We start from the raw sequence: 24321 nt of genomic DNA, 5'->3' as shown, positions 1-24321 counted from the left end.
TAGGAGCAAAGCCACGGAGCACGCTTGCAGCAGGACAGCCCAAGCGCGCCGAGGCTGTCCCGCTGTGGGCGTGCTCCGTGGCTTTGCTCCTGTCCCCCTGGTCTGCTGGGGGGGGGGGGTGCAGCTAGTGCCCCCCTCCAGCAGACCAGGCTTTTCTTGCCTACCCCTGGGGTAGAGCAGCTGGGGGCTGCCGGGTTGGTCCCGCAGCACCGCTCCGGACCAACCCGGCAGCACCCCAGCTGCTCTGCCCCAGGCGTCCTGATTCAGCCGCTGCTGGTCAGTTTCAGCATCGGCTGAATCAGGATGCCTGGGGCAGAGCAGCTGGGGTGCTGCCGGGTTGCTCCAGTAGCGCCGAGGAGACACGCTACTGGAGCAACCCAGCAGCACCCCAGCTGCTCTGCCCCAGGCGTCCCCAAGTCAGCCGCTGCTGAAACTGAACAGCGGCTGACTACAGGAAGCCTGAGGCAGAGTTGCTCTGCCCCAGGCTTCCTGGAATCAGCCGCTGATCAGTTTCAGCAGCAGCTGACTTGGGGACACCTGGGTTTCTTAAGTTGAATCTGTATGTAAGTCAGAACTGGCATCCAGATTCAGCCGCGGTTGAAACTGATCAGTTTCAGCAGCGGCTGACGCCAGTTCCGACTTACATACAGATTCAACTTAAGAACAAACCTACAGTCCGTATCTTGTACGTAACCCGGGGACTGCCTGTATCTGGCTGGTAGACACACTAATGCAGCCTGAGCACATTTACCAGTCAGGCAGTTCGAAACTACAAACTGATACATCTAGTAATAATACAACTTACCTACTGAGAAAATACCAGACGTGTAATATGTCTGGTATTTTCTCAGGTTTGTTTTTCATGTGTTTATATTTTTGGGCTGCAAAAAGCAGAACTGAAAAAAAAAGGGTTCCAATTAAAGTAAAAAGTTTGGGAAACCCTGGTCTAACAAGCTTTCTGTCTGTCTTACACTCCATTTATCCAATTCATATTCCTTAACTTGCTGGCAAGAATATTGTGGGTGACCATATCAAAAGCTTTGCTAAAGCTGGCACTAGGAGATTTGGGAGGACCAGAAACAACTTATTTGAATATTCATCATTTGATTAATGAATATGCAAATATGCAAATGAACATTACTGGTCCTCCAGAAGTTCATGAATGGATTTACTGGTCCCTGTGTCAAAAAGTTTGGGAACCCCTGCCCTACACCGTATGAGACATTAAGCAAATAACTTCACTGTTTTTCAATACGGGTCCTTTTCAAATATACTAGGACTTAATGCCTTACAATACAATGAAATTACCCAGACTCCTCAAACATACTTCTTGGCAAATAGCTTTTAATAGGAAACACAAAGAACATAAAGACATCTCCTGGGTATTTAAATAAAACAAAACTGCTAACAATTTTATATGGAAAAAGAAAAAAAAGATTCACTGGAGAGATTCTACCGCCATTTATGGTTCTATTTGCCTCTTTATTCTGAAACATTGTAACATCCATGACAAAAGAGACAGATATATCTGAATTCCACTGGCAAACCTTATCTAGCAGTTAAAAGTAACTCCCTTCTAGTCACAGGTGTGTCAATCTTGTTTTTAACTTAAAGACTCTACAACTGAGATTTAGATAAAATAAAAGTATTTCCTGAACTATGGAAACTAGAGATAAATTTGTATATCTATTTTGGAACTGCATTGCCTCAACTATTTTCTTTACACATTAAGCAGACTGGGGTATGATTTTAGATAATATATTGCTCCATAACAGTAAAAATTCCTTGCAAACACAAATTCTGTATGTCTCTTCTTTCCAGGCATTCAGTAACTCCCTCCAACCAGACAGTTCTTAATCAGAGCCTGTTATCCAGTCATCAATTAGATTTTCTGCACTTTCAAATAGTAATCTTAGGAAAGCATCATGCACATCAATCATTATCTTCCATTTTATTTTCAGATTTAGTCCTTTTTTAATCAAAGCTTTTTAAACTCTCTAATGAAACTACTTAAACCTAAATCAGAGCCAATCTTTTACTACTCTACCGTAAATTCTTCTTCAAGTTTGACACAGTCTGATAAAATCCCTTCTGTATCTCTGGCTGAGGTGTGAAACTCAAAGCAGAGAAGCCTCCTTCCTGATTCATAAAGAATTGGAAGTTAAATAGTCATTGTGAGCCCAGAATAAAGTATACAGAAAAAAAAGGATGCACAGATAGATAGACAAACAGACAGACGGACACAGACAGACAGACAGATCTCAGAAACAAGTCAACATTACATTTCAACAAATAGAAACTTCTTCCAGAACATTTGCTGTGGTTCAAAAGAATCTACATTATACAGTGTTCAGCTTTAAATATATATCGTTTAAAAACTAGCCTCTGTTAAATTCCTTATAAATTGTTGCAAATAACTTTGTCAAATATAGCTTTACTTGCCAGAGAAGTTTTACACATGTTCTGAAACAAAATATACTGCAACCATTTTTGCCCAGGTTTTTTATTTAGTCTTCTTGAGGGGTAAGGAGAAAGACACTACCTGAGACACTAGTTTTAGCAAATAAACAAACCAACAAAAAAAAAAAGCACACCACAAACACTAAAATCCAGCATGGTATTTTATTCACGCAATCCAGCAAACACTTGATGTGTTTAACTTTTATCACGGGACTAGCACGTCAGTCTAAATGTTCAACATCTAACATTAAAAATACAAACAAAGCACGCTAGGATCTTACTAAATGTTTGAGAGGATAGAGATATACTTGTTACATGTAACTGGCCTCTGTTCAAGATCAAATTCTTCCTTCAGATATACATGGAGATCCTGCGGTTTTTACACATGAACTTAAACAAAATTAGACTCTCAATATAGGTAATAAATTAAAACAATACATCTGAATATCCTTGGCACTGTCAAGAAGCTGTTCCACTCTTGACAAAACCAACTTGAAAATAAGAGACAGTGAAAACTATCATCACTCAAGGGATTTACAAAAGACTGATGAACTGTGGTGTTCTAATAAAGGTCAACCATAACTGTGACCATTACATTGGGTACATTTTCCTGTACATTTTTAACATGAGTGTTAATCTGTCTGCTCTCTAGGATGGGTTTTGTTATACAGGCAGTCCACGACTTACGCAGGCAGTCCCCGACTTACGAACGGGGCTTTTCTCGCCCCGGAGCTCACGGGCGGCGGGTCGCCACCCGTGTCCTGAAGGGAGACAGGGAGCAAAGCCTTGGAGCACGCCCGCAGCGGGACAGCTCAGGCGCGCTTGGGCTGTCCCGCTGCGGGCATGCTCCGCGGCTTTGCTCCCCGTCTCCCTGGTCTGACCAGCAGACCAGGGAGATGGGGAGCAAAGCCTCGGAGCACGCCAGCAGTGGGACAGCCGCGGCGCGCCTGGACTGTCCCGCTGCCCACGTGCTCTGTGGCTTTGCTCCACGTCTCCCAGGTCATCAGACCAGGGAGACGGAGCAAAGCAGTGGAGGACTTGGGCAGTCCCACCACCCCCATCTCCCTGGTCTGCTGGGGAGGGTGCAGCTAGTGCCCCCCCCCCAGCAGACCAGGCTTTTCTTGCCTACCCCTGGGGTAGAGCAGCTGGGGGCTGCCGGGTTGGTCCCGCAGCGCCGCTCCGGACCAACCCAGCAGCACCCCAGCTGCTCTGCTCCAGGCATCCTGATTCAGCCACTGCTGGTCAGTTTCAGCATCTGCTGAATCAGGACGCCTGGGGCAGAGCAGCTGGGGTGCTGCTGGGTTGCTCCAGTAGCGCTGAGGAGACGCGCTACTGGAGCAACCCAGCAGCACCCCAGCTGCTCTGCCCCAGGTGTCCCCAAGTCAGCCGCTGCTGAAACTGACCAGCGGCTGACTACAGGATGCCCGAGGCAGAGTTGCTCTGCCCCAGGCTTTCTGGAATCAGCCGCTGATCAGTTTCAGCAGCAGCTGACTTGGGGACACCTGGGTTTCTTAAGTTGAATCTGTACGTAAGTCAGAACTGGCATCCAGATTCAGCCGCGGTTGAAACTGATCAGTTTCAGCAGCGGCTGACGCCAGTTCCGACTTACATACAGATTCAACTTAAGAACAAACCTACAGTCCCTATCTTGTACGTAACCCGGGGACTGCCTGTATTTAGTACAGAAAGATGCAGCTATGTTACACACACAACATACACAGGCAAAAATTATCTAAGGCTATTCTGCGTTTTTTTGCAGAAGAGGATATGCAAATGGAATGCTCATTTGCATATCTTCAGATTCTTTTTGTGGAGGTTTTGCCACTAAAAAGCCCATGCAGATGGGGCCATTTGTTGGGAAAAAAAACCCTTTTTCGCAAGATCCTATAAACCTCAATTTTTGAGGAATAAGGAGAAAAATCCGCAGCGTAGACATAACCTTTGGTATATATGGTTGTGACAATTTTCTTCCACTGTTTGATCTGAGGAATTGGGTCTGGCCCACGAAAGCTCATCACCTATTAAACCATCTTGTTAATCTTTAAAGTGCTACATAGTCCTGTTTTTTGTTTCAGCTGCACCAGACTAACACTGCTACATTTCTACCAATAACCTAAGAGTGAGATTCTTTGCCTGTGGAGCTTCTGAAAAAGGGTCTCACTACCACTTAGTGAGATAAAGGTGCTGGCTTTCCAAAAACCTTTTGCTCTGCTTATGGTCTCAAGCTAGCAACAAAGAAGTAAAGACAACCTAGAATAATAACAGAGAGGTAGCCATATTAGTCTGAACTTGGTAAAACAAAAAAAGCAGTCATGTAGCACTTTAGAGACTAACAAGATGATTTATTAGGTGATGAGCTTTCGTGGGAAGAAGTGGGTCTGCCCCACGAAAGTTCATCACCTAATAAACCATCTTGTTAGTCTCTAAAGTGCTACACAACCACCTAGAATGAGAGTGAAACAAAAGTTTCACTTTACTTCTCAACCATTAGGGGGGAAAATGTCTCCATAATTTCATATCTGAGGTCTTTTATCCCCAACAAAATCTCTTACACGAGCAAAGAAGTTTAGACACAGAAACTGGTATTTTGCTTTTTTTTTTTACCATCAACAACTTTAGGAAAAAAATAGCTCTTACTGCATGCTTAAATGGTAATACTTAATACCCAAGCATGATTTTGAGCCAGAGTACGTTATTTCCTAATCATTACCATGCTAATCTTTATTATTAAGACTGTATTAAAACAATTATTTTGGTATTAAAGTCATTTTAAGTCTTAGTTTCCATGCTCTAAATCCACTGCTAAGTTCCCATAAGAAAGTGAGAACAAAAGTCCTGTAAAGGAACATGTTACTCATACAGTAAATATTTTTGTTCTAATGTGACATTTAAGTTCTTAAGAAGAAAATCCATTTATTCACTTTGAATAAGATTTTTCACTCTATTACTCCCTCATTCTTAATCTTCAGTTTTCCCCTTGAACATCTGTTTGATCATGTATCTCACAGCGAAGTAGTATCCAGTACCTGTCCTTCCACCTTCAGAATAGTACCTCACCCTTTTCACAAAAACTCCTCCCTTTTTCTCAACTTCTTGAGTGTAGCATCAGCTCCTACAAAAGTTCTCTACTAATTCTACCAAATTCAAAGCTGTCACTGACCTCTTACTGGTCACGTTAAAGAACTTTTCTACATTCCCCTCCTCCTTCACCATTCTGCTACCTCTGGCACACTGGACCATCCAACTTTCTTTGTAGTCTCCCTAATTTACAGAGACCATATTCTCTCTCACCACCCTTCCATCGCTAGCTCGTCTTCATTTTTCCTCTGTGTCTCTCAGGGCTCCATTCTTAACCCTCTCACTGTCTCTCTCTATATTAATTAACATGATCACCCCCCTCTTATCTCCATCACAGTTGGCATTTCCACCATCCTTCCAGTCAATCAATACATGGAAAGTAATGAACACTGGAAAACATAACCCTAGCTATACTTGAAAAACTGTGTCCAAATAAATTGTTAATTCCTTTTAACTGTGTATCCAATGCATTTTGGAAATGTGTGCTAAGATATGTAGTATGAATTTTTTTCCATGTTTCAATCAATCTGCGGTACAGCAAATGATAATGAAACAAAAGTTTATGCCTAGATGAATTATTACCTTTAAATAGAAAATTTCATATAAAATTATCTTGAGTTTTAGCTCAATATAAAAAAAAATCTAATTTGTGTGTCAAAGTGTCTGTCTAATGTTCTATTACAAGATTCCAAAGAAAAGGGTCCTCAACACTTGATTGATAGAGAAAGATGTAATATCAGTGAACTACACTGAAAGATTTATTTCACAACTTAACCAAGAAATCCTTAGGTTGTGTCTACATTGGCAAGATTTTGTGCAAAAGCAGTTGCTTTTGCGCAAAATCTTGCGACCTGGCTACACTGGCCGTGAGTATTTGCGCAAGAACACTGACATTGTAATGTACAAAATCAGTGCTTCTTGCGCAAATACTCTGACGCTCCTGCTCAGGGATAAGTCCCCTTGCGCTAGAGGCCAGTGTAGACAGGTAACATCAATTTCTTGTGCAAGAAAGCCAGATGGCTAAAAAGGCCATTGGAGCTTTCTTGGGCAAGAGAGCGTCTACACTGGCACAGATGCTTTTGCGCAAAGCAGTATAGACGCTCTCTTGCGCAAATACTTTTAATGGAAAAACTCTTCCGTTAAAAGTATTTGCGCAAAATCATGCCAGTGTAGACGCAGCCTTATTGTATTAAGTCCAAAGAGCAATTCATTAGAGATCATAATATAATTTATATATAATTTGTGTATGTTTATTTAAAGCACCAGTTATAGAGAGCGGTGTGTGCATTTTTCTATGGGTTTTAGGTTTACACCCTGCAAAAGGAAAAAAGGAAGTTTACTCTCTATCAGAGGCAGCAGCGTGTGGGGGAGTGGGAGAAGTTCCATAGGAGGTGGTGCTCATGGGGAGCTGGCTTTTAACCCAGCTTCCCCCAAGCATTGGCTCCCGTCTACCTCCCTGTTGCCTCTGTGGGAGAAACAGCTCTGCAGAGCTGGCATGCATGAATAATCAGCTTAAAAGCTGGCTCCCCATGCTTGCTGGGTCCCACCTGCCTCTGCCCCCCATCGCTGCCTCTGTGGGAGGCAACAGGGAAGGAGGCTCTGTGGGAGCTGGCATGCGCAGGGCAGCTGCACACATCAGTTCCGGTCTCCCCCACTGCCTCTGATACAGAGGCAGGCAGGTGGGGGAAGAGTGTGTGAAGTTGACAGAATTAACTGATAAACCCCAGTTTATTGGTTAATCATGGAGTCAACTACATGTTGACATCCCTAGTACACACTGGATATGTGGTGTTTGAACCCGTTGCACAGCCATGTGGTATCTAGTCTGTATGATGAAATGTTGTACCCAGTCTTTCCCCCCGCTCCTCCCTCCAGTTGACAACTTTCTAAGCAGAAATTAAAGGCTTGCCTACAATGACTTGCTAAAATGGTTCTCTTTGCCCAAGAGGGCATGCTCACTGGAGGTGCCCAGAGAGGGTTTTTGCACAGTTGTATAGAATTGAAGGGCAGGAAAAATCTAGGCATTCCTGGCAAGACCACAAAGCTGCTTTAAAAATACAACCTAGGGTGAAAATTTATATATGTGTATATTAACTTGAGTGCTTTAGTAGCTAGCTGTTTTTCAGCTGAGGGAGTATCAGCTGGAGCAAAAGCCTGAACAAATCTTCAGCAAGCTAGCAGGGTAAGCAAGGAGAATGAGAGAGAGAAATCTACAGGAAAATGATGTGTGCCTCCAAATGGTGAAAGTTAGCAGAATACCCAAGAGCTAAAATATGGCCAACTCAGTGTATTTCTGCATTGGTGAATATCAGACATTTCATGAGACATAAGAGGGAGCGCAGGAGAGAAGTGGGCAGTGTGTGGTGGGGGCACTTAGAAATTTCTTAAGGATACTAGAGAAAGAATTATTTAGTGGGAACAGAAATGAAACTGTATATGCCTTATTAAATTGGTATTATTGTAGCCATGTCAGCCTCAGGATATGAGAGACACAAGGTATGTGAGATAAATCTCCTTTACTGAACCAACTTCTGTCCAAGACAGATATGTTTTTGAGCTGCACAGAGCTCTTCTTCAGGTCTCAGAACAGAAAATCAAAGCTAAATACAAGATCAGATTGCATAAGCAGTTAGCACATATCTAAGGACCAGTCAAGGTGAAGTAGCTTGTTAGCACGCCTAAAGTCAGGGGAAAAAAGGATCCATAACAGTGTGTTGTAATAAGCCATAAATCCATTGTGTTTATTTAGGAACATTTTTTTGTGTCTAGCAAAGCTATGGATTTAAACTCCCAGGCTTGTCTTCTGAAAGTGCAATGAAGGCTTCCTTTGAGGATGAAGACTGTTGCAGTGATTAGCTTTCAAGATCCCTGGGTCCTACACTACTAGCCTATGACAACACAGGGTGTGTCACATCCAGTGAACTAAATGCCCCAACAGTAATTATGTGAGAGAAACCTGATAATCAGTATGTTCTCAAATGAACTTACACAGGAAAATGGTAAAAGACAAAACACAATAATCTCTGTGGCAGAATACCCCTCACAAAGCAATCGCTGTGTATCTACCTATCAATCTTCACCCTCAAAGAAAATCTCCACAACACCTTGCAAAGATGAGCCTGGAAGCTTAAACCCCTAACTTTGCTAACAACAAAAACTCAGTCTTTACAAAGACACGGGATTTGCGGTTACAATTTGTAACCCACCAACTCCCTGTAATAGAGTGTATTAGGCCCTTTGATGTCCCATGCTGGAGGCCTCACAGTCCTATCACACCTCATCCCATAAAAGCAGCAGTGAATACAGATCCTACAGGCCTGCTTAGAATGGCTGCTCCCATGCAAGCAATCAGAGCACAGCAAATTCAGCTAGAAGGAGCTCAAGGAGTGAGCAGGTTAACTCCTCGCTGGGACCAGAAGAATAAGAACAGATGCTACTTGTTGGTGCACAAGAGAGAAGATGAACCCAGAAGATGAGTTCTGGTGGCATTGGCATTCAGTAAGGAAGAAGCTGAGAACTTCAGTCCAGAAGTAAGGTGTCATGTTATTGGATTTTAAAGTGAGCATACGGATCACTATTTCACCCACAGGTGGTATTTGCCCCCAAATTCTGTACAAAGGGGGCCATGTGAAATGTCAAATGAAAGCTTAAGCTCTACTGATTCTATGTACGCTATTCATGTATTAGTATGATTTTTGTAGGTGGAGTTATGAATATGGGCTCTGTTCTTGTATTGTAAACATTCTCTGTCTCGGAGGGAAGAGAGCAATGGGCCTGGGCTGCCTATTGTGAGTAAGAATTGTTCAGTGAATAGCAGTGATAACTAGCACTGCTTCGTGGACAGTGGCCAATACACACCTGAGGAATGCAGCTGGAAGCTTGCAGACCGGCCAATGCATTCTGGCTGCTGGCATGGGAAACACAGATGGGTCACTCGATCATGTGACCAGCTCCAAGTTTGGGAGGCACCAGGAATATAAAAGTGCCATGAGGGCACTTTTCAATCTTGTCTTCAATCTTGCTACTTATTCCAGATGCATCCTTGCTAGGGACAGAGAGCTGGGGAGGACTGCTGACCCATCTTGACACAGGATGTACACCAGAGACTTTTAAGCTATCAGTCTGTAATATCTCTGCTAAGAGAACATGCATCAAGAACTTGGTAATTGATGTATGTAGGGCCAGCTCAAGCCATTCCTGTGCCCCGGGCAGCGGGTGCGCGACGCATGCGCAGATCCAACCCCGGGCACACAATGCACGCGCAACCCTGTCCCCCGGGCACGCTGTGCACCTTACAGCTGCGATCGGTTGAGCGGCACCTGATTGCAGCTCTAAGGGGCGGCGCACGGCACCCCTTACAGTTGCCATAAAGTGCTCCCCATAGGTTGTCACCCCGGGCTGCCTGGCTAGCCCCTCACCTTAATCCAGCTCTGGATGTATGTAAAGTATTCTCCTTAATCTTGCTCTCAGCCTTTTCTTTCTTTTATTAATAAACCTTTAGATTTTAGATTCTAAAGGATTGACTCAGCGTGCTCTTGTGGGTAAGATCTAAAGTGTAAATTGACCGAGGACTGTGGCTGATTGTTTGGGACCACGAGGATCTGTTCAGAGTTGGTGAGATTGGGTTTTACAACCTCTCACCTGTGTGTAAGGCCCGGGGCTGACTGAGCACAGGGAGAGCTGGGGTGTCTGAGGGGTTTTGCTCGTGAGGCTTCCTGCTGGCTAATTTGGCAGTTGACATGCTCTGTGTGACTGATCTGTGGCCTATTTTGGGAAAGCTCTCCAGTCAAGGGCTGTAAGCAGCCCTGGTTTTGAGCAATTTGCCCTGAGCCAATGCCCTCAGCGGTGCCCAGACCCAGCCCGGTCCATCACATAAGGGGTGAAGATGAAGTGGCTAAGGGGACAGATGAGACAAAGATTTTCCAGGGAAAAATGCCTGGGGGTGCTGCTCTTTACCATGACAGGCATGGAATTAAAGCTAGTCCACAAAGAGCTGAGGACTAAGCACAGAGTCAGGTCTAAAAATGTTAACAAGGGCACAATATCAGGCACAGCTGTACCTTTTATCCTGCATATTGACTGTTTGTGACTTGGCCAGGGCGCTGAACCCCTGAAGACCCACCTGATAAGGTTTGAAGCCAGCCAACAGGAGGCTTTCACAAGAGGTGACTGTCTCCCAAACACACTCCTCATTTTGTCCTGTGAAGTCAGGGGTGTTAATGGACCACTTCACCTTCAAAGGTCCTTTTATGAAAACTCTGTTTAATATTGCATTTAGCTGTGACACTCTGAGTACCTTTCCCAGACCTGAAGAAGAGCTCTGTGCATCCTGAATGCTTGTGTCTCTCACTAAGAAAAGCTGGTCCAATCAAAGATATTACCACCTAGTCTCTCTCTCATTATCCAGGCCATGGCTCTGGATACAGGAAGAAAGAAAGTGCCCAAAGCATCTTCATTCCCTAGACTATTTTTTCCTCTAAAGGATCCTTCCTGTTTATGCTAGTGATGATCCCCAGGGAATGCTCTGAAGCATGATGATGAACACTTCAGATTCAACTGCACTCCTGCATTCATGCAAGTGCAGTGACACCACAGGTGACTGCAGAACAAGAGGCTGCAGAAGTAATACAGACTGGCTGGAAAGAAGAATTCCAGTCAGGGAAACCTTCTACATTGCCTTGGTCTGCTTTCTGACTTTTCCTGTTTTTCCAGAAGTAAACAAAGGTGTCTGAGCTTGAGACACCTGCTGTTGCTTCAATGGGAAAACAGAGCAAATTAGGGTGCTAGTTGATTGGAAAAGCAGTGGTAACTGGTAACAGGGCATAAACAGTTCTTCTCCATGATGTCTGAGGAAGGATACATCAAGTCTTGCACTGCTGGTTTAGATGTTTGTTTGAGGCTTAGATACAATGGATTTTTTAAAAATCAATTTGAAAAGACAGTTTATATAATTTTATTCCCAAGGAGATCCAATTCTTTTGCCTTAATTCATGTAAATCATCCCCCTGAATGCACTAGGACTACTCAAATGAGTAAAGGCTGCAGGATTGGTACCACAGTTGGTAGCTGTGTTGGTACATGAAGTGAGGTTGCCAATAACATACACTACTCAGGTAAGTGGAGCTGTTCTGCTCTGGTCAGTTTGTGTTTGCATCCTTCTGTAGCTCCTAACATTCTCCAAGAAAACAAACAATTTTCCAGTTTTGAGATTGACGTGTACATGAATACAGAAAGGTGGGGGAGGAGGAGAACACTTATGTAGCTGCAGCTAACATTCAAATATGGCTGCAATTTGACTTCATCTTGTTTTGTGAATAAACCATTCTGTTTTTGTTGACTGTCCCAGTTATATTTCTGTCTTCCAAGAGACCACTGCTAAAGGTGGACAAAGCACACATTTTTCTCTTGTGCTACACTGACTGAATTTGGTTAAACTTCTACAGTGGAAAAACTCATATAAGACAGCGGTAATAACATGAGCATTTATTTACATGTACAGTAATCTTATTTTAAACATAATGTGATTTTTTTTTCAAAAACACTGCCTAGAACTGTGAACTGTAAAGTTTTGTGAAGAATGCCCTAAAATACTGTGACTTGGTGTAAATCAATGTTATCTTGAAAAATTAGTCGAAATCCTGGAGGAAATAAGAAGACAGATGAGTTTTGGTACATCACTTTAACAAAGTACCAAGTTCTACCCACAGAGTTCTATCAAACAGCTCACACTTGGTTTCAGCTTGCTCTTCTGGATGGAAACAGAACACTGCAGGGACTATTAGTCCAGGCTGCAATTCTTCATCTTGATGTTTTCGGCCTCCAGAGACACCAATCACAACAAGAGGAATAAATGAATGCTGGGATGGCACCCACTGTTTCTGCAAGATAGACATGCTCATTAAGGGATAAGGCCAGCTCCACTTGAAAAATTGCCACAAATTAAGAAACGGTGTAATTCTAAATCGATTTAATTCAATATGGCAAGTTTGTATGCAGACACTAAAAATGATTTAAATGTGGTTTAAATCTTATTAAATTGCCCCTGTAAATTTACAAGGGCAAACTAAACAATAACCAGTTTAAACATAATTAAATGTGTCCTTGCACTGGTTTAATTAACTTGTGTCATTTAAACTAGTGTATGTTTGTGTGTATTAAAGTCTAAAATAACTATAGTTGGCTCTTTTTATGTCAATATTCTGCAGCTCACAAGGTTCTGATAATCTCTCACTGCTGTATTAATTTTTAAAGTTTGCACATCCTGAGTTTTGAGAAAGAAAAAGCTTAGAGAAATCAGTAGCTATCATTCACACATTACTGTAACTAAATAATACATATGGGAGAAACAACCCTATTAGATTAAGGGGAAAAGTTGTTTCTAATACCTGTTAATCCTACATTCAGATTTGGATGGCACTACCAAAACTAAAATCTATAGGTCTCTAACCACATTTGCAAAACAGAACCACTAATGGATAGAACTTGTTAGCTCTACATAGTTTTGTTTTGCAACACTAGAGAATTACATAGCTTGTGACTCTCAGTGAACAGTATGAAGAGGTAAGCAGGTGTTCTTAGAAGAATACATGGAAGCAAGACTGAATAGACATTCCAATATCCCCCCAAACTCCAATCATAAAAATCATTAACATTTAATCACTTAGAATTCAGGTTTGGGGTGGAGAAGATATATTATGCATTTCTTTAAATTCTTATGAAAGATTTGTTTGTCTTCTTTGAACTGGAGAGGATGAATAATTTAAAGTTATAAACAAAAAATAGAAGAGGTAAATGAACCAAATATAAAAGTTCAAAAATTCCATGATAAATACAGTTTTCTTCAAATTTCAGTCGTGTTGATGTGTACTTCCCAGACTTCTCTCAAGTACCTCTAAGGGTACTCGTACCACTGGTTAAGAAACACTGTCCTATACCATGAGGCTATCTAGTGAAATTAATCCCGTGCTTCAAAACAATGTGAAAACCACCAACTTTATTTTTACAAACATAGAAGCCTAATTCTCCACAATATATAACCAACTGTAATCAAACATATTTAATAAAACTATGATACTATCCTACTTGTTCATAGACATTATCACACTTTTTTCCCCATATTTTTTCTCTGAAGAAACACAAAACACTTCTATCTCCTATAGCCTACTTATGAAGTGCTTTTTCCTTTTTAGTCTCTTATGGTGCAGTGCAGACTCCCTGGAGTCCATGTGAAAAAAAAATTATAATGAATTATGCAGTGTCAAGTTGTTGCATAAAACATAGATGGTGCTTTAGTAGAGAACTACAGTATTCACATGCAAGGAAGTTTTGTTTTTAAGTAAAAATAATCTAATAAGCCAAGTTACTGCAGAAATGGTGTTACTATTAACACACACTTTTTAATGATCTTATGAAAACAACTGGGACATAGTATCCTTTGCACCAATCCAAAACCTTTGACACTGCATAATGCTATTTTAAACATTTTTCTGCACCATAGCAAGGCTTTATCAGAGCTGTGGGCTGTTTTGCATGTAGTTTTCATAAAAAGCACATGGTATTTCTAACATTATGCTATCATCAGGGGAGGGATAGCTCAGTGGCTTGAGCAGGGGCCTGCTAAACCCAGGGTTGTGAGTTTAACACTTGAGAGGGCCATTTAGGGATGGGGGCAAATCTCTCAGGGATGGTACTTGGTCCTGCCAGTGAGGGCAGGGGACTGGACTCAATGGCCTCTCTAGGTCCCTTTCCACTCTATGAGATAGGTATAATAGCATAATCATGTTTCTGAAAGTAACCAGCATATAGTTCAAATACTGTGTACCACCTTTTTTCAACCCGCCTCATCCTTTTCTAGCAGAACTTACATCAAAGTTATATATGAAGCAAATAATCTGTTATCACTGAAAATAAATCATGTTTGCTATCCCAACTTTCATGAACTTTTTCATTTCACTGTAAAAAAACCAAACAGTTTATATTACAGCCAGATAACCAGAAACAGAACAGCCCTTTGGCATCTGATACACACTCCATCAAACATAATTCCTTATATTTTGTCAAGATCAAAAACAGTTTTCCAAACGTATGGGAGCATTCAAGCTTTTAGCATAAAAGCATCATTCCAAAACCTAACTGAGAAATTCTCATTGAGGAGTAAAAGTCACCTGCCTGAAAACAACCAGCAACCATAACTAAATATAGATCCAAATTCTGTGCTCTCATTGACCTGCTGAGTCCCATTTGGTCAATGATCATTCAACACTTTTAAATTTGCTACTTTCTTTCAAGAACTGATGATTTTTCACCAGTCAATGATTCTATCAAATCTATATGACTGGCTATGAAAGTGCTGTCAAAGTTTAATAAAGACAGAATTGACCTGACCTTTTTATTATTTCTTTGAAATAAAAAACTCCACACAGTAACAACTGTTTTCCAAAAAGCAACATACTGTAGTAAAAAGAAAAAAAAACAAAATTGGTATCCATGAAAGAGATTTTCAATGCCCATTTACTACTTGTAATGATTCTCCTCCCAAATCCCACTCACATTCAGTGACCCACTGTGCCCTTGAAAAAAATCTCCCTGTAAAATATCATGCACTATATAGGTATCATTCATAGTGAGCTAACTTACTGTTCTTGTCTCTATTAATTACTTGGGTAATCAGCATTGTCATGTTTGGTGATAGATATCCATTGGATTAAGGAACTCATGGATCTAAATGTGGAGGAAATTACAAATTACTTTAAGTCAAAGTAGCAGAAGTTATCGGAAGCCTGCATTGTAAGCAAGGGGGAAAAATTTGTAGGGAAGGACTGCATACCAAACTGAAGGAGCAAGCATTTCATATAGGTTATTAATATAAACCAAAAATACTACATGGAAGATGGAATGGATCAGCAAGACAAGAGATTTCAATTAGTCCTATCAATTAATCATTTAGTCGATACAAATTGTATTGATTATATGATTAGCTTGGTAACCGCAATTTAACATCCTATAGGGCCATATCTCTGAGGGTGGAGGTTGGGGGTTTGTTTTTTGGTGGGTTTTCTTTTTCTTTCTGCTTCTCACTTTTTTGTGTAGCCCCTAACAGATTGGGTCCAATGCAAAAAAGGTTCCCTACCTTTCTTGTAAAGTGTGTGAAGGGAACGGTATAAAGAGGTGACCTATAATGGCATGTAGCCCATCTGTGATTACCAGTACCAAATATCCCCAATGGGACACTAGATGGGGATGGCTGAGACCCTGGGTTTTTTTCTCCTTTTGTAGCATTGGGCAAGGCAGGGTCAAGTGCAAGTTTAAATTAGTGTAAATGGATTGGAGTCTTTAAATCATGTTTTGAGGACTTCAGTAACTCTCCAGAGGTTATGACCTAATACAGGAGTAGGTGGATGAGGTTCCCTGGCCTGCAACATGCAGGAGGAGGTCAGACGAAATGATCAAAGTGGATCCTTCTGGGCTTACAGTAAATGTATCTATACTATCACCTTTTTTATATTCTGAAAGGGAATATGCTACCCACTCCACCCACTGCCTTCCTGAATGTCAAAGAAATTGTACAATGTGAAAGATGAGATAGCAAGTGTATAAAAGATGGAAATGTTTTCATTCACCATGAAATCTCAGAGTGTGCAAGACAATATGTTATGATGTAGTAACAACTGCTAAAATGAAGCACAAACTGATGGGGCAGTGGAAGGGACATCTAGAAATCACTCATTCATAATAAAAAGAACTCACACAATTTTTCCATTTACCTAATTACTGTTTACTGCTTCTCAGTAGTCAACAACCTACCTCATTTGAGTGTTGAAGATTGCTAATAATAATTCAAGACAGGTGAATATGAATCCATATCAATATGGATTTTGGGGGTTTCATATTAGCCGTTACACTTTTTTATAAGAATCAGGGGAATGATCATATCAAATGAGATTAAAGACCTTTCTAGTTAAGTATACTTTCTCTAAAATCCCCCCACACCAGAAGACTTAAAGGGAAGTGTAAAACCCTATAAGGGTTAAGTTACTAGCGTGAATATGGGGGAAGGTTCTTCCTAATATTAGGCAGCTAATGGATGGTTTATATGCTGAAACAGAAGAACTGATTTCCCTTCTGTCAACTGCAGTTGTTAAGGAACTGATTTAAGCAACTAATTTACAAGTGTTCACACAAGGGGACTCCACTGATTTAATCAAAATTGGTTCGACTGTTGTGTAGATGAGGCTTAAAATAGGATATCTGCAGGTATTATTCATATAAATGTTTAATTCATGTTTGACTCTTACTAAAGTTTTTACCACAATGACAGATTACAGCATTACCTTTGACCAGTTTTAAATGTGTTGCCTTTTAACTTTTATGATGTTCTCTTGTGCTTGTATTTTATACCACTATCAAAATATTGAATATTGACTCTAAAAAAGCATAATCTAAATATACTTTTTAAATTTACTTTTGATACATTTACTTTTAATAAAAATTCTAACACATGTACAAAAATTCCAGCAGAGTTTTTTGCCCACACATTACCTAAATGGGAATGTTTGATACCACACAACCTCGCAGTCAAATCAGAGGCCTCAAAGAAGTTAAGTATTGTGAAATTAACTCCTGGACTATTAAGAGTTGAAGATTATACGCCAAACGTTATTGCAAGGGAAAAATCCTACTGTTCATTGACAGTGCACAAATTAAATAAGATACATATGAATCAAGTCATGTAAAACAAAGACTTCAAGTTAAATACTCAAATAGAAATGAACTGTGTATAGATTAAAGTGTGTATATGTAAACAAAGCAATATTTCTCAACAATGGCAACAACCTTCCTCAAAATATGTTTGCACTAGAGATGTTAAAATTCAGGTAACTGTGTAAACATGTAACTGCTGAAAAACTCATTGGTTACAGGGTTACACACACCCACAGCCAGCTCCCCAGGAGATGGTGCATGCCACTCCCAGGGAGCTGCCTGCTACCCTGCACTACTGCCTCTGATAAAGGCAGCATTGTGGGGAAGTGGGCAGCTCCCTGGGAGCCAACTTCTAAGCCTGCTCCCTGCATGTACCAGCTCCCACCTGCCAGCCTGTGCCACTCCCCATATATCAGAAGCAACAGCACAGGTGACAGCTGGCTCCTCAAGAGCAGGATGAGAGCCTGCATGTAACCATTAACATTAACCAATAAACCCTGGCTTATATCTGTTAATGTTTTACATGGTAACGCATTTACATCCCTAATTTGTACATTAATTTTTTCTCCTATAAGGCAGTGAAGAAAGATAATCTGATTCTAATATACTAGAGTATATACTTATATGCTGAGGTATTCAATATTGGTGGTATTTAGATTGTACTGTGTGTAAAAATAACTAGCAGATACCTCTGGAATAACCTTCATATCAGTTGGTTCTGCTATTCTCCTTACATGTTTCTTTCTCCTCCCTGCCCCCTACCTCTGTCCCCACATGGTAGGAGCCAAATTGCTTGTGCTCCATATCACGTTCCAGATTGTGGTCTGCAGGATCTGCCTGAGATGTCCTATCAATCCAGTTCCTATATGTCCATTTCACTACCATCAAGTGCTGTTGAAGCTAAACAGCTGCAGAGCAATAAGACCACAAAAAGGAAGCAGTCAGCAGTATAACTCCTTTGCAGGGTATCTTAAAATTAAAGTAGAATTTATATTGAAAAATTGCACAAGACATCGGAAACTTTAGGTAACCTGCTAATCTAAAATACCACACCAATAACATTACCAACAGAATTTAATGTCCCCCAAAAGCCAGACTATTCAGTCTTATAACAATTAAATTACTGGAGAATGTGCTTTGCCTTTACAGTTACCTTAGCATAACACACTCCTACAATACCATACGTAATGTAAAACACACTTGCAAGGTCACAAATATCAAATGCATAAAAACGTGCATGAACATGCACAGTCTCCTCACCACTGCACTAAAAACATCACAGACCATCTGATTTATCTACAGCCTTAAAATTTCTGGAAGTGCTAGTTTAAAGAGCCATCTGTTTCCCACATTGCTGCTTAAATGAATTAGTTTGGGCTCTGTTTCCCTTCCCCCCTTTCCTTTCTAACACCACAAGTTAATTAGTAGTCAAATATCAATATTGCCAAATGGAACTATGAATCTCTGTTCTCATGAAGCTATAACTGGAGATAAGTTTCAGTGCATACAGTTTTAAAGATCTGGCTCTTCAAAGAGCAGGAAAAAAAACAGTACAGACCATGGTTCTGAAGTCAGCTTCAGATTTCAAAGAATTAAATTTAGCTAACGGAGGGTCACAGTGGGCATTATAACCATTACAAGGCATGGAACTGTAACTACTCAGGCCCTCCTCGCAACCCAACCTGAGCTGTGTACAATATTCTTCCAGCAGATGTGTAAAAAAAAAAATCTGCACTTGGAAACCCAAGACATGCTGAATCCCTTCTTATCTTTAACCAATTGTGAGCAATTAACCAGCCATTTGTGATGGAAGGGAGAAAAGTTTCAGGGAAAAAAAAGCCAAGGGGGGAAAAAGGTTGGAAAACAAATGGACATCGGGCTGCAAAAACTCTCTTAACCCAAAAGCGAACACTACCAGAAACACATGAAATATAATGGCATAACTCTTTCTAAATATGTTATCTACTATCAGAAAAACCATTCAAGCTCAGTGTGAGGGAATCTACTCCCCTTAATTTTTAATGTAGGTGAATAAGAATATGTCCCACAAGCTTAGAATACATCACAGAAAGGAGATGCACCCTTAACACTTGAATTTTGTATCGTGCCATAAAAACACAAAGAAGATTTTACAAGAGAGGAGTATGTGACTCATGAGTATATCCTATTCCATAAATTAGCACTCTCAGTTTGTTTAACCTAGTGTGACGTAGTGGGGATTTTGTTCACTGTTTGCTTTGTTATGCTGTATGTGATTCCTACTGTCTTGTGCTGCTCTGTAGTGAGTGAGAGTGAGCATGTGTGTTGCCCAGCGGCAGATGGGATCTTTGGGGGAGAACTCCTGAGGGAAGGCACATAGGGAATGGCCCAGGCTATCCTGTCACCTGACCCTAGGGGAAAGTTGCAACCAGTGATAGTTAGATAACACCTTGGGCCCAGGAAACAGGACAAAGGAGGAGGCAAGGCTGCCTAGAGGGCTGGGAACAGTGGCTGGGTGTCTGAGTTGTTTTTTTGGCTGCCTTGGGGAGAAGAGAGTCTAACTGGCTTAGGGGGCCAGGCAGGGGCCTAAAGCCCTGGCTCTGGTCCCCAAAATGGATTGTACTAAATGCTCCTGGTTCCTGTAACAACAAGTCTTTGCTATGTTGTGTCCCTGTCAATGAATAAACCTTCTGTTCTACTTGCTTGCTGAGAGTCGTATCTGACTGCAGATGGGGGTACAGAGCCCGGTGGGTCCCACACATTCCTGACACCTACTTCCTGCAAAGTGACAATACAAAGAAGAAGACTTGTTTCTTCTTTGCAAAGTTAGATAACTTAGCACTTTCTGACTTTGTTAAAGAAGATGTAATACTTCTTGAGCAGTGAGCTCTAAGATCATGTAAGTATGAACTATGAATCATCACATTTGAAATAAATCATGACAATCTATATGACAATGCTTCCTATATATGGCAAGCCAGTTGTGCGTCTATGACTATGTTGCCTTATAATGGCTAAAGCACCAAGAAAGTTGACTGAAACCAGCAGAAGATCATTTTGACCTCATGGATTTTTATTTCTGGTGATAATGGACCAAAGAGATGTGCATTTAGTTTATATAGTTATTGATTCTGTTGTCAGCAGTCCATTGATTCATTATACCTCAAGCTCCCTCCCTTTACAAACTCAGAATGGTATGTTTGCTCTCAAGATCAAATTTCTGCATTTCATTCACAAAGATAATGCTCACAGCCTTTCCCATTGTCAAGTCTCTCTCTGCCATGCTGTCACTAAACGTCATTCCCTGCTGAACAGAGGAGCGCAAGTCAGTGCTTGTCTATGCTGCTCCACTTCAATCAGAAAAGTTTTCACATTCTAAATGCTGAGGGATCAGTTATCAATTCTGGGGAGAAACACTGCAAAGATGTCACCATCAAGCAAGTTTCAGAGAGATAGTTGTGTTAGTCTGTTTCAGCACAAACAAGGAGTCTTGTGGCAACTTAAAGACTACCAAATTTATTAGGGCATACACGTTTTCATGGTCTGCAGCTCACTTCTTCAGATGTCTCACGCGGAAGCTTCAGCAGGCAGAGATTTATACTTACATAGATAAATGGAAGTGTTACATCAGTGACAATTTATTCTTTTTATTATTATCCTCTATGCAAAAGAATAAATGGACACAAATGAGACATCAAGAATGGTAACATACAAAAACCAGAAGGAGAGCACTTCAACCTTCCTGGACAACAGGAAAAGACTTGAAAGATGCCATATTTGAGTAAAAAAGACTTTAAAATCAGACTGCAGAGTAAAACTGTTGAGCTAGAATTCACATGCAAACTTGACACTATCAGACTGGATCTGAGTAGGGACTGTGAATGGATAGGTCATTACAAAAAGTATTTTTTTCTTTTAGGTGCTCTCATCTTATCAACTATTGGAAGTGGGCCACATCCACCCTGATTTAATTAGCCTCATCAACACTGATGTAACTTTCCCATCTCTGTATGTATAATCCCTGCACCCACTGAAGCTTCCATTTCATACAACTGACAAAGTGAGCCCACAAAAGCTTATGCCTTAATAAATTTGTTAAGTCTTTAAGGTGCCCCATTGCTTTTACAATCAGGCAAACAAAAAGAAAGAAAAGAGAGAGATGTGATCAAAGCTACTTGAGTTCTTAGCTGATAGGGGCAAGGAAAAATAAGTGGAGATTCAAAATGTTTACATCAGCAGAGTTTCAACATGGTCCCATACATTAACATTTACAGGTACGACCTTATGAAGGAATGTATTTGGAGGAAAGACACAGAAAAAGGTGATTTATTCCTAATAGAGCAGGCATGTCCAAAGTCCGGCCCGCGGGCCAATTGCGGCCCGCGGTCGGATTTAATACGGCCCCCGCTTCTCCCGGCTCCCCGGTGCTCCTTTCAACTGGCGCGCACAGCGCGCCGCTTCGGGCCGCGCTGCCGCCGCTGCCGCAGTCCTAGATCCTGCCCTGTAGGGCACGTCCGCAGCCCCACTCCCCCGTTTGACTGCGGGTTCGCCCTGCCCCCGGGCCGCCGTGAGGCCAGCGTGCCCTGCACTCTCCGACCCCGCGGGCCCTCCGCTTTGGGGCTGAGAGTGCGGGGACAGCCCCCGCTTCCTCCCCCTCTCCTGGCTCCCCGGCGCTCATCTGAACTGGGCGCGCAGCGCGCCGCTTCCGGCCGCGCCGCCGCCATCCATGGCAGTCGCTGTGGTCCTAAAGCCTGCCATGTAGGGCACGTCCGCAGCCCCGCTCACCCCGCTTGGCTGCGGGTTCGCCCTGCCCCCGTGCCGCCGTGAGGCCAGCGTGCCCTGCGCTCTCCTGTGCTGCAGTCCAGATCTCAGTTTCACCCTTCACATTAGTTTAGGCAAGTTTTTTTTTCAATTGAGATGAATACATTGCAAAATCTCAGTTAATGTCAGTTGGTCTAAATCAGTTATAAATATATTTGGACACAACATGTATAGTTGGTGTTATGTTCCTGTTCATATTTTTTGAACTTAAAAGTTGATAATATGTAATGTACTTTACAATGTTCCTGACATATATTTCAGCTTCCTGGATTTTTTTTTTCATCTGGCCTTCAGATATGAAAGGCAGAGTGATTTAACACCTGTTTAGATTTGTCATCCATGTGACGAAATGAAAAGTATGCCGTTTGCAATAAACTTTGCATAAAATAGTTAATTTGCATTTAATTTTAATGGTTCAAAGAATGTCAGGCAAAATGGTCGGCCCTCATGCATGTTCACTTCATCAAATCTGGCCCTCTTTGAAAAAAGTTTGGACACCCCTGTAATAGAGCCTTCAATTATTTCATCCTGACTTGTGCCTCAGAGAAAATGAGGATCCTAAAATATACAGGCTAGGTTCAGGCAGAACACAATATACAATGGCCAAATTTCTGGCTTCCCCACTCCAAACATTTTAAAAGAAATATTGACTTTTTTTTTTTAATTAATAGTCAGGGCTGGACAAATCACTGAATCTATTCGCCCGTGGCAAGTAGATTTCAGCCTGTCACCCTGTTTACTGGCAGCGCGCGCATGTGTAATGCAGGTCTTGCGCATGCGCAGTGCGGGGCTGGCGAGTAGGTTTTGCCGCCGTTTGTCAAGCCCTGTTAATGGTGATATGTCAACTTGAAAACTTAGTGACCGGAATGGGAATTACAGGAGTGGAAGCAGCTGAAGGAAATATGAGTTGTCTAGTAATCTAACTTGGAGAGAATTCAAGGCACCTAAAATTGGTGTCAATGATTTTACATTCTTGGCAGGAAAAGCTTGATTAAGAAAATACTCTTTCACTAGTTACTGCTCTTAATAAGTATCCTACTATTTGTAGCCCACAGGATTTGGTATAGTGACTAACAGTGGGTAAGTATAGCAAGTTAATGAATTATCAATGAATTATTATTAGGCACCTGATGTCATAGCAATGATGGATACTTCTGTGAAAATGTTGCTTAGAAATGCAATCAGATTGCTTCAGAATTTTTTATCAAGCTACTAGAAATTCCTCCAGTACCAAGTCCTCAGTCAGTTCCAAGGAAAGAAGAGCAGGTGGAGGGACACACCATTGGAACATCTTTCTATGAAAGAGTATTAAACCTGATTCACAGAGCTTACTAAAACACTTAGTATTAAAACACTACATGGCATCCTGCCCATTTTTTATATATAAACAAAAACCTATGTCCAAAGACCATTCACTACTACCCCAATGTGATATTCCCATCACACTGGCATGCAGGTGATCCAAAATGCCTCAGGAGGGCAGCCTGAACAATGCTGCAAAGATTCTCTTATTTGCAAGGAACCATTCATCTTTGACAACGGAGCTATATGCATCTTTACACTTGGCACCATCTGTTGACATTTACATGCCAAATATAAATGCCTGACTAACCAAGAAAAGGAAGACAGTTTCCAGCTGCTAAAAAAAAGGAGAGAGAGAAGAGACTGCAGTTCTGCAGACACTTACAAGCTCAGTGAAAAACACAAAAGTAGTGAAGTATATAGTTTGTTAGGTAACTTAATGTTGGCAAAGACTCTGAAACCAATGCGTAGGGTAGAAAATGGCAAGTAAGTTTGAACACAGACTTGAGAAGCAGGCAAAGACAAACAACCCAGACAAAACATGTAATTAATATTGGACTTTCTTTCTAATGGAACAAAAGATAACATGAATCTTGGCAACTGCTGGTTCTGTGCTGAATCCTTCCATTGTTAATTTGGAAAGTTATTTAACAGTCAAAAAAAACCTGAAGGGAAGAGCAGTACTAGCTTGAGTCAGGCAGAATCCAAACTTCTAAACACTGCATTTGACAATGCAGCTCAACTGTCATTAAGAGAAAGCTTTCAGCCCACACTTCCCTTGCAGGGCAATTGGCTGCAGTGCTGCTGAAAGTGTATGAGAGCATACAATCCATTTTTCCATCACTTCTCCAGCTTTCCTTTATCCTTTACCCCTCCCCCCAAAATTTATGAACATAATTGCTCTCTCAGCATAAGCTGAATTCAGTAGTCAGCCCTCTCTCCTCTTTCATACACAATCACGCATTTGTCTTCAGCTGGAGT

General features: G+C 41.4%; 1 protein-coding gene across 6 annotated transcripts in view; it reads right to left on the bottom strand.

Annotated features, from left to right (window-relative positions):
• The window catches only part of DIP2C (disco interacting protein 2 homolog C), a 516114-nt gene that overhangs the window by 400357 nt on the left and 91436 nt on the right, over nucleotides 1-24321 (bottom strand). The window contains exon 1 of one of the 6 annotated variants that reach the window (XM_006111898.4): nucleotides 15175-15236. The exons of the other annotated variants lie outside the window; for them this stretch is intronic. Within the exon in view, the coding sequence (XP_006111960.1) occupies nucleotides 15175-15217 (43 nt within the window). The 5' untranslated portion in view covers nucleotides 15218-15236. Of the gene's footprint in view, nucleotides 1-15174; nucleotides 15237-24321 lie in introns of those variants that run through there. 6 annotated transcript variants of the gene reach the window in all.

The sequence above is a fragment of the Pelodiscus sinensis genome, chromosome 2 (genome assembly GCF_049634645.1).
Source record: "Pelodiscus sinensis isolate JC-2024 chromosome 2, ASM4963464v1, whole genome shotgun sequence".
Lineage (NCBI taxonomy): Eukaryota > Metazoa > Chordata > Testudines > Trionychidae > Pelodiscus > Pelodiscus sinensis.
This window is presented reverse-complemented; position numbering and strand designations above follow the sequence as displayed.